Genomic DNA, 10,792 nt, shown 5'->3' on the forward strand with positions numbered 1-10,792 from the left:
CAGGAGAGCAGCTTTCAAGCAGCACAGCACTGTTGTCCCAGTAAAGAAAAGCACCACTCCAGACTGGCGAAGGCCTTTCCAGTACAGGGGTTCACCCTTTTATTTTTGACTGAAAATGCCCCCTAAGGAGGAGCCACAAGGCACAGCCGAGAGGGAAGCTCCAGGCCTCTCCCCTCCCTGCAGGCTGTGGTGACGGTCACGTTAAGGGCCCCAGGGCCCCATCTCCAAATAGCACCCGGAACGTGGACATCCCATCAACTGCACCGCTCGGCAGGCACCACGTAGGCTCAGCGCAGGCAGGAGGGTGCTGAGGGCCGCAGGCTCCACGGGCCCAGCTCCGCTCCCCTCCCCTCTGGAGATACAAGGTCCTCGGCAACCGCTTTAGGGGTTACTCTCTTCCTCTTACGCCAGCCAGGCCTGTGGCAGGAAGGCCAGGTGGTGGTACTGGAGAGCAGGGAGTCTCACTTCTGATGGGACCGCCAGATTCCCACGAGGCGAGCATCGGAGGCCCAGGGGTCGCATGGGTCCACAGGGCCCAGTCCCCGCCGCTCACTCCGGCCTCGCTGCCCCATTCAGTGGCACCCCTCCCGACTGGGTCCCCTTATGCCTTTTTAATAAGAGTCTGTATAGTGAGTGGACGGCAGACAGGTATATTTCGTGGCCCCGCTCAGCACCCCCGAACCATCGAGGTTGAGCGTGTGGACCGCGTGCAGCTGCCAGTCCTCCCCCACCCACACTGGTCCCTCTCTCCTGCCAGCCCCACTCATCTCAGGGCTAAGCTGTACACGTGGTAGATCTCGTCCGGAAGGTTCTCCTGCCGCTCCTGGGCCAGGAGGCTGAGGCCTGCGCTGCGGACGATCCTGTGGACCACATCGAGGTCCCGGCACACGCTGCTGTCCACATCGTCCAGGATCACGCCCTCCTGGGCCATGTTGTCTTTGATGACGATGATGCCGTTGGGGCGGAGGCCCCGCTTGCAGCGCCGCAGGAACTCGGCCAGGTGCTGATCGGTCAGGTGGCCTGGGGGAGGCAGAGGCCGTCACGAGGGAAGGATGCCAGCCCCTCCATGCCACTGCGTGTCCACTTGCTGAGCACTTACTCAGTGCTGAACACACAGGGCCACTGGCTTTCAACAGCCCGGAGGGGTTTACCAAAGCCCATTTTAAGAGGAAACGGGCTCAGAAGTCACCTACCCAAGGGCAATCACAACGTATGCCGCTGGGATTTCACCCTGACTGGGTGACTTCCAGGCCGTGCCCAACACCTACACTCCACCCGCCCCTCCTAGGCCTGGATCAGCGGAGTGTACCAGAGTTCCTTCCCTACATCACAACTCCTAACAGGCTTTTGAGGACCACAAAATGCAGGGCAAATCCAGCGTGTTCCCAGCAGCCTGGGCCGCCCACCTGGAGGAGGTGGCCTGCTGCTAGGTGGGCAGCCTGAGGAGAGCACCCTGGGTACGCCTTCAGGCCAAGTGGGTGCAGGACCGGGTGGTAAAGCGGCTCGCTCACTGCGAACGGCAGAGGGCAGCCAGGGCTCCAACTCTTCCTCTTACTGAAAGCCCTTCTTATGAAAACTCATTTCCACATTCTTTGAATGCAGTAAGTTACTGATAATTAAAACTTTTCAACAACAAAATCTGTCCCCAAATGGGTCACAGCAGGTATTGAGTTGAAACAAAACATGGAAGCAAGTGAACCTTGTAGGTGGAGTCCTGGCGAGTGCAGGGAGGATTCGAGGAATGCCCGCTGGCCGCCCTCTGCAGCAGCACCAGAGCCTCAGCTCCCACGGCCTCGGGAAGCCCAGCCTCTGCGGTGAGAGACGTGCAGGCAGGCAGAGAAGGGGCGCGGGATGCTCACCTATCACCCACTGGATCCAGATGACGTCGTAAGAGTGCGGCTCCGGGCTGAAGTCCTGGAGGCCGCAGCAGAAGAAGTTCCTCACTCTCTTGCCTTCCTCACCCAGGTAGGTCTTGGCCTTGACCAGAAAGTCCTCCGTCACGTCCACCATGTCCACCACTCCGAAGAGAGGCAAGAGCAGCCTCTTGGTGATCCTTCCGATGCCGGCTCCGCAGTCCAGGGCGTACGAGGTTCCCGTCTTGTTTGGGCCTTCCTGAAAGAGCAGAGAAGGCACAGACTATAAGGAAGGGTTAGAAAGCCACAGGGACCCTGTCACTGCGAAGGGGCCTTTCCTCACGAGCCCCTGACTACTCAGATCAGGCCTGGGCACAGGCTGGCAGCTGGCACCGGTGGGGCCAGCAGTGGGCGTAAGCACAGCACAGCCTTTTCCTGGGCCACGTGTTTCTAACGTGAAAGCCAACCTCCACGTAAAGGTGTTAAGTAGGTGCGTTCATCTCCTGTCACTCCTGAGACCCCATTAAAAGGACAGCAGCAGAGAGAGAATAAAGAACTCAAGCAGTGAAAGGATGGAAGAGGGCACTCAGTGAACAAATCTGGGAAGATGGAACGTGGGTGGAGCAGGGGGCAAGCAGCAGCCTCGGTGTTTGCCGAGGGACAGGCAGGGAGGCTCTGGCCACGGCGATGCCAGCCTGGCACAGAGGAGGGTGGCGGGGCGAGGAACGAGAAGCTGTGCTGGCCGAACGGCCAACAGCCACAGCCCAGAGGCTTGCAAACACGGCAGGAGAGCAAAGGTTCTGCCTCTGGAAAAATAGAACAGTTTGTGAGGAGACTGCTCCGTTCCGGCACCGAGAGGCCCCAGCGTAACAGCTGCCTCCTGTCGGGTGACCTTGGGGCAAAGCCTGTGAGTCACCCGCCCCACCCGCTCTTCAAGGCCTGGGTCGTGGACACAATGAGGTGACCCTGTGGCGGCGAGTGGGAAGGTGGCGCCCCACGCAGAGCAGGCAGTGCCACCGGCGCCACCGCCTCTCCTCCTGGAGAGCACAGCAGCCCTGCCTACCCTCAGAAACCTCTGCAGGAACTTCCGGGAGCTGGTGATGTCGATGCTGGAGATGTGGCCATACCCCCCGAGCATGCCGTCCACGGTGGCCGGGACCTCCTTCCAGTACGTCTTGGCCTTGGAATAGAATTGTTTCTCATCCTCTATCACCTCGCTCGTCATGCTGTCACCAGCCACGTCTTTGCTCAGGCACCAGACTCAGCAGCGGTGTCCCTGAATAAAAAAAGGAGGGAAGCAGCCAGGTTGAGGGCCCTGGGCTCCCCGCATGCTTCTGCTGGTCACACGATCCTGCCTGACGCAGAGGAGTGGCCAGTGTCCCCCAGCCTGCTTCTACCCATTAGAGGGCATTGCCCCCCGTCTCTTGCATTCAAGTCATTCTGCAAAGCTATCTTCATGTCAGAGCAGGACACCCAGAGTCCTGGCTTCTAGTTCTTTCCTTACCCTACATGACACCTGACTCAGTGGCTTCTGAACCCAAGGTACAGAGAACCCTGATCTACACTTAAGAGAAATGAAAACAAAGCAAGGAACCCAAGCCTCCTACAGCAGACATTCCGGGTGATCCCAGCAGGGCCCGAGGAGCCCCACGCCTGCCTCCCTCCGTCGCGAGTGCAGAAACAAGCTCACTGCGGGGTCTAGTCCACGGTTACCCATGAGCCTGACTCTGTGCCAGGTGCTGTCTGTGAACAGGGAGACGGCCAGGCGGATACACAACCAGACATGTGTGAGGGCTGCGGAGAGGTACAAGGTGCTGGCAGAGCACAGGTGTCAGGAGAAGCGACACACCAGCTAACATCGAGGATGAGGAAGCGTTCGCTCAGCAACCAGGAAGACAGGCGCGTGCGTTGCCCTTCCAACGGGAAACTCGGGGTCCTAAGGGTCATGTTTGCTAGTTCCGACTTCACACCAAAGAGCAGCGAGCCGGAACTACTCTAGGTTAAGCAGGGAGTGGCCTGAGATGTGTGCTTCTGGAAGGCTGCGTTGGCAGCCGCGTGGGCTACAGGGGAGAGTGAAAGCAGACGGCTGGGCCCTGATGGCAGAGCGGAGGCCCACCGCCAGCGCCACATTCAGCCAGCTGGGCCACACCGCGTAGGGGGTGGAGGGTCACACCTCTCCCGAGGCACCGCGCTCATCTACAGATGCTCGCCGTGCGCAGGGCCGTTCCAGCCGCCGTGAGGCTTGTCCAGATAAGGTTCAACACCCAGAGGCTTACAGCAGGGGAGACAGGGAAGAAATGGAACCAACGAGAACACGAGGCAGAAACGAGGACTCTCGTTGAGCCACAAAGGGCTATGGGAACTTGAGGGGTAGAGTCGTCCCTTCCGAATGGCGGGCGGGGCAGCAGCCAGGAGAAGGCCGGGCCCGGAGGACAAGGAATGCTCTGGAAGGGGACAGGGACAGAGCAGAGGTGGCATGGCACGCGTGCCACACAGAGGGCTGGGGACGGCTGGGCTGGCTGCAGTGTGGACAGAGAAAAGAGTGTGGGAGGTGAGCCCGTCCTGGCAGACGGGGCCTGGAGTACAGCGCCCTGAGTGAGCCTGGGGCCACGGGTCCAGTCTGTCAACAACGCGAAACTGATCAGCTGAGTTTCTGAAGGGCAGAGGGGTGCGGGGACCCAGCCTGCGGGGGCTGAGTGGCGACGGTGCAGGAACGGCAGCGCCGTGCCAGGAGACAGAACGGGGGTAGCAGCCACCCATCCTCTGCCCACACGCGTTGCTCACTCTTCGCTGGCCACTGGACCCTCACGACTCACCGCGACCCAGGCACCCCACGAGCCCCGTGTAGAGGAGGGAGGCAATGCACACGGTGGCATCCTACCCAAGGTCAAGGGGCCCGTGCATTTGCCGAGCCCTGGGCCTTCCCCCGTGAGCAGCTGATTTTCAACACAGGGTTTCACTTACGTGTCACCTCAAAGAGGCCTTCCCTGGCCATTCTAAGGTGCCTTCCTCCAACACGCTTACCCGATCCCCGTGGTTCCTGCCTTCGGAGTGCGTATTTCTAGCTGAAATGACAGTTTACTGACCATCTGGCCTCCACTAGAATGGAAGCCCCGAGGTAGGACCTTGCCTTTTCACCACTGCGTCCCGGCACCGAGCCACAGGAGTCCCTCAGTGCAGGGGTGAAAGCCCCCAGTCCCCCAGGAAAGCTGTGCAAGTCTGTGCTCCCGGGGGCTCACTCCGCCCCCTTTACAGTACTCCACGGGGCTGTAGTTAAGTCACTGACCTCCCGGTATGGTCCTCAAAACCAGCTGAAACCCCCGTAAGACCGAGAAGTGCTTTAAGAGCGTCAAGAGAAGTAACAGAAAAGCGCCCTGAGGACAAGCACGGGCCTTCGACACACAACTTAGGGCCCAGAGGCAGCGCAGGGGAACAAAACAAGGCAGGGGAACAAAACAAGAAGCGCTGGGGATCTTCACTGCCATGGCTGTAGCTAGCCTCCGACACACACCTGCACTCTGAACTTGTCCTGGAAGACAAGGAACCTTCCAGAAGCAGCAGGACCACCCCAGCCAAACAACTCAGAAATGCTGCTCCCTGACGCAATTCCACTTCTGCCACGGCCAGCCCTTTCCGGAGACGCCAGCCAGCCAGTGGGGGCACCGGGGGAGGGCCTGGCCTGGCTGCTGGGAACAGATGGGAAGGGGGCCGCCGCCTCGTCCCCGGACCCGGCTCCTTCTGTGGACCCGGGCGTTCCCCGGGGACAGGGGTCACACGCGGGCCTTCTGCGGAACAGGAGGGAGCCGACAGCATCCACAGGCCCCACCAGGGTCGCCCTTAGACCTGGGCTTTGCCACTGTTTCCACCCTCCATAGACCCCTTCCACTGTGCCCCCCGAGACCCCTGGCTCCCCCACCCCTTCAGGTTCTCGAATCAGCTCTCAGACGGATCCCCTCCCTTCCCTGTTCAGGTACAGGGCTTGGGACTCCAATGAGGACGGTTCCAGTTACGGCACCAACCCAAGAGCCCTTCGGGGTGACAGGCTGGGGGGCCTCAGTTCTAAATACTGCCCCCAGCCCTGGCTCACAGCAGCATCCCACACCTGCGCCCCAGCCCACAGGAGGAAGCGGCGCGCTGCTTGTGAGAATGAACTCTCGTTCCAGCCTCCAGGAACGTGACAAGCAAAAGCACGTGGAGACCTGCCAGTCCCCAAGAATGCAGATGTGGCACAGTAAGTGTCACCGTAGCTCCCTGAGAACTGACAGGAGAGGGAGCCAGCAGCTTAAATGTTACCATCCACCTTCCTGGGTTTGGGGGCTGCTTACGTGGACGCGGTCTGAAAGGCCAAGTGGGCTCCCCAGCCCCCGCCGACAGGCACCACAGCAACACTTTCCCAGCCCCTCCGCTGTCACCAGGAAGGACAGCACCAAAGCCGGCCACGCAGCCGTGCTCCCACTCGGGCGAGCTCAGCGAGTCCGGCCCTGTCCCCCTCAGGAAGGACAGCACCAGAGCCGGCCACGCAGCAGTGCTCCCACTCGGATGAGCCCAGCGAGTCCGGCCCCGTCCCCCTCACACAAACTGCTGGCTTTGTATTTGTGTCTGTCACTCCACTGGACTGGGAACTCCAGAAAGCAGTGGCGACACCCTGAGATGTATCACTGTATTTCTCCTGCGTCTCATGTAGCTCATAGGTATTCAACAAGTTCCCTTCCGATCAGATGAACAGAATAAATCCGGGGCCAGACGCTTCCCTGGCTGTACTCTCTCTGCCTGTCTGTCTGCCTTCCCTCCCAGGAGGCCCAGGGACGCTAAGTCTACACCATTAGCCTAACACCTGCTGCGAGGTGGGTGTTTACTAACTGGTTTTGCTGAATGAATCGGAGAAGGACCTTTGTGCGGCCAGTCATTCTCCACTTTTAAGAAAATCCTGCAGACAAAAATCAAATCATTCAAACCCGGTATCACTGAAGCCCTTTACTGACGATACAATTTTTTGCTTTACCAAAAGCCTTACAACATGATTCCTTTAAATGTCAAGGTCCCCCGAATAATCCAATTTACAAGAATTCCACTTACGGGTACATTCTAGGAACAAGCCAGGGGAGGCACATCTAGGCCGGGAAATGGCAAGTATAACTCTGACATTTGTCCTAACAGCTTAGATTCATTAGTAAACATGAGTTCTGGGGCCCTGTCTACACTTTGCCTCCCAGAGTCCAGACTGAGGTGGGCAGGAGGTCCCTAGGAGTCAGAGGGAACGGCGGGGCTGTCCGTCAACCCACAGGAGGTCCTCCTGCACTCTGCCCTGCTGGGATCACAGCAAGGAAGGAGCCACATGGCCGCAGGGACAGGGGAGGGGCCTGGGCGGTCTGGCTTCCTGCACTCTGGGCTAGCTTGGAGGGGAAGTGAGACCCTTTGCTCCTAGGGAACTTCTGCTCCTCAGCAAGTGGAATGTGTCTGTGAATACTTCATGATCATCTGGCCACCTACCCACGCCCCCCTCCAAGGTGTTCAGGGCCACCCCGGCCAGCCGCCCCAGCTATTACTCTGTTCCCAGGATCCATGGAAGAGAATGGGGTTGGAACTGTCACCGTCAGGCTCTGCAGGCTCATCTCGTCCTCATTTACCAGTCTCTAAGGAAAAGCCTGGAAGCATCGGAAGGCACGAGCCCGCTTGATGTTACCTCTTCCTTCCCACACCCTCGTGGACAGGGCCTGTTCTCCCTGGCTCTGTGTGGACAGCCGTTGGACTTCTGAGAATGGCAGGGTGTTCTATGAAAAAGAAAGGGAGGGAGGGAGTAAAGAAGACCAAAAAAAAAAGGCGGGGGGAGCGGGATTTAAAAACAAAGGCTCTGATGGAGTTGAATGAACCGGGTGTGAATCCTGGCTCTGCTTCTCACTGGCTGTGTAAGCGCAGATAAGACACAACCTCAGTTACGTGTCTATCTATAAAATGGGAACAGCAACATTGACTTTCTAGGAAAGCTGTGAGGATTAAACGTGGATATACAAGCGTAAAGTGTTCCATACACTGCTGGGCGTGCATTAATCCCCAAAATCTCTGTCAGATGAGATTCTCATCGATTCTCTCCGCCAAGTGTGAAGCCCTAACGAGAAAATGTGCTGAAAGGCCCCCTAAACCAGAGTGCTGGCCACACCTAAGGGATCATGACTGTTACTGCCGGGTGGTCGTTCCAGTGACTCAGCTCCGCCAATCCGCAGAGGGGAGTGAGCTTCCCATCCACGGAAGCACGGACACCCTGCTGGTTTTGGTGACTCTGTCTGTGATTCTAGGGCTTCTAGTCTCCACCAAAGCATTCTGCGGGTACTTCAACTCTCCCACAGCCCCTAGTTCACAGAGAGAAAAACCATTCCACTCATGGAGTAATGCACACACACAGAAAACCAGGAACAGAACAAGGACGGAATCCAGACTTCTTACTGGGTCAAGGCCCTAGTCCTCCCAGGGGTGCATCCCATCTCACTGGGCAGATTCCATACCTCCAGACCATGTGCAGTACTGCCCAGCCCCACCCGCAAGGCCTCTGCCACCAGCTGGTTCTATCCCTTATTGTACAGAGAAACCACGGTCCAGAGAGAGATCACAGTTGATGGGCAGCAAAGCCTGGGCCTTCTGATACGGCAGCCTCTCTGCCAACAGGCTGACCTTGGCTCCAAGGGCTCCTCGCGGCGGGCTGTCTTTTGAGCGGCACCTATGTTGACCCCTAACTGGGGTCGGGTCCAAGGTGAAATATGATAGCAACGCCTATGTAACCGGGCACTACCCTGTGCCCGACTCTGATCTGAGCATTTTACTGAATCCTCACACCCACCCTCCTAGTGGGTGCTCTCCTTACCCGTTTCTCACAGGGGAAACTGAGGCTCAGAGAGGGAAAAGAACTTGCTGCGGCGGGGGCCGGCGTGGGGGAGTGCCCTGATCAGGCTTGGGGGGCCTCGGCCTTCCTCCTCCCACCCCACCTGGGGCCCAGGGCCGGCCGGCCTGCCGGCGGACCTCCCCGGAGTGCGCACGTGGGGCCCTGCCGGCTCGCGCCCGGGTCACGTGAGGAGCCGGGGCCTCAGGGCGCCCAGGCCGTTGGGGGCCGGGGCCTCCCCTCTCCCGGCGGCCGCCGTCCCCCGCTCCGCCTCGCGCTACTCACCCCACGCGGGGGCTCCTAGGACCCGGGAGAAGAGGACGGGGAAAAGGGAGGGAGGGAGGAGGCGGCGGCGACGGCGGCGGCGGCGAAGACCCCAGCAGCCCCCAAGCAGCTCCACCTAACCTCTACCAGACGTTACACCTCGCGGCGCGCGCCGCCTTTGTCCGCTTACGTCACTTCCGGGCTCCCGGGGGCGGGGCCGCATAGGGCTCCGCCCCGTGGGCTCCGGACCTAACTCGAGTACTGTCCCGGGAAGAGCTTCCAACTCTAAAAAGCCGCACCGCCGACCCTGTCCCGCCTCCAGCTTGCAGCTCATTAGGAGGCGGCACGGCTGGACTTTTAAAAACGAGCGTTCTGTGGAGTTTCCACTGGGTAAAAAGGGGAGGGGGAGCCTTATGCAAGCCTTAATCCCACCCATAACAATTAATATCTTAAAATATACAGATCAAAAAGAAAAAACAAGGAAGAAAAATACCCTTGACAGTGCCAAGGGGTTGCCACTCCAAATAAGCAGAGCAAATCCATGAAATTTCTGTTCCCAAAAGATTGCCCTCCCCTAGGCTCCTGCCATACACAGAAATTCTGGAGCGGTCCCTGAAGCAGCCTTGATGGAAATGAGAGTTTGCAGGTAGGTAGACCTTGTGAACTTTTCCAAGCCTCAGTCTCCACTTCTGCCAGGTAGATGGAATGCTCTGAGGGTTAAATTTGTGGGATATTATGCGTCAAGACTTCAGCCCTGTGCTTGGAGCCGGCTCTCAGTAAATAGAAGCTGACTCATAATATTCGTCATAATATTCATCTATGTCATCATATTCCCAATATTCGTCATAAGTTCTTTTTTCCTAAACTGACATCCTGGCTTAGATTTACAGTGCCTTCCTCTGGGCGTCGCACCAAGGAGGGGCTTAAAATGTGTTTGCTCTAATGAAGAGAAAGCTATGGGGGGGGGGTGCCCTGAAAAGCCCCACCTGCTTTTGAGTCCCCCAAATCTGTCCATATTATGTGGCATCCTCGCTAGGGCACTGCAGGTCAGACTTGGTTCCCCTGGCCTGGGCTCCTCTCCCAAGCTTCATTTTCCATGTCACTATGGCAAGGGGATACATCTTGGGCAATCTCAATCTGGAGGTTTCTATAATCTTTGGGGGGCAGCTCTGAGCCTAGCTTTTTTAGGGGTGCCTAAAAATCCACCCCTACCTTTTTTTCCTGTCAATGGAAGACAAACTCCCTTCCCTACACCTGGACTCCAAGGCCTTTCCAGGTCTGGCCAGTCCACTAACCTCAAAGCCTCTCGCATCTCTGAATTCCCAAGCCTCGCACATAGTAGATGCTCAATAAATGTTTGCAGCATGTAAGGGCTGGAGGCCTCCTTAGAAATCATGTAGGTAGTCTGGTGTTCCTCATCCATTTTTTAAAAACTCACAAACACTTAGAATAAATATAAAAATCTCTCACCTTCCCCACACAATGTTCTGTCTTCCCAAGGAGGTATGCCCTTCCATCCCTGGTTGAGGAGTATTTTCGGAAATGTATTACATTGTCTGGGATGCCTCCTCCAGGCAGACATCTTGTCATTTGAATTCCAAAGTCATTTTATTCATTTTCAAATTGTAAAATCCTACCAGGCCAGTGAAATTACTGGTCCAAACTACACTCGTCCCCCACTCAAGTTTTACAATACAAGCTTTTTCCCTGCCCCCTCCCAGCCAAGAGTCACAGGTGGAGGCCAACAGTCCATTTTACCGTGGAGCCCTGAGAAAGGAGAGATTTATCCAGCACCACACAGCAA

At 57.6% G+C, this 10,792-nt stretch overlaps 1 protein-coding gene across 5 annotated transcripts; it reads right to left on the minus strand.

Moving 5' to 3' along the window:
• Positions 1 to 71: 71 nt before the first annotated feature.
• Positions 72 to 9,150, minus strand: NTMT1 (N-terminal Xaa-Pro-Lys N-methyltransferase 1). 5 transcript variants are annotated; one of them, XM_027104572.1, is made up of 4 exons: positions 9,010 to 9,150; positions 2,917 to 3,129; positions 1,860 to 2,112; positions 72 to 1,020 (listed from the first exon to the last, which is right to left on the minus strand). In XM_027104572.1, exons 2-4 carry the CDS (start codon positions 3,076 to 3,078, stop codon positions 764 to 766), a joined length of 672 nt encoding a protein of 223 aa, XP_026960373.1. In that variant the 5' UTR covers positions 3,079 to 3,129; positions 9,010 to 9,150; the 3' UTR covers positions 72 to 763. The 5 variants fall into 5 exon arrangements, with proteins under 5 accessions (XP_026960373.1, XP_026960374.1, XP_026960376.1 ...); XM_027104573.1 differs by having other exon boundaries at positions 2,917 to 4,124; XM_027104575.1 differs by lacking the exon at positions 9,010 to 9,150 and adding an exon at positions 8,710 to 9,003.
• Positions 9,151 to 10,792: the final 1,642 nt, after the last annotated feature.

The sequence above is a fragment of the Aethalodelphis obliquidens genome, unplaced genomic scaffold, assembly GCF_003676395.1.
Source record: "Aethalodelphis obliquidens isolate GAN/ISIS:26980383/991018 unplaced genomic scaffold, ASM367639v1 scaffold7, whole genome shotgun sequence".
Taxonomy (NCBI): domain Eukaryota; kingdom Metazoa; phylum Chordata; class Mammalia; order Artiodactyla; family Delphinidae; genus Aethalodelphis; species Aethalodelphis obliquidens.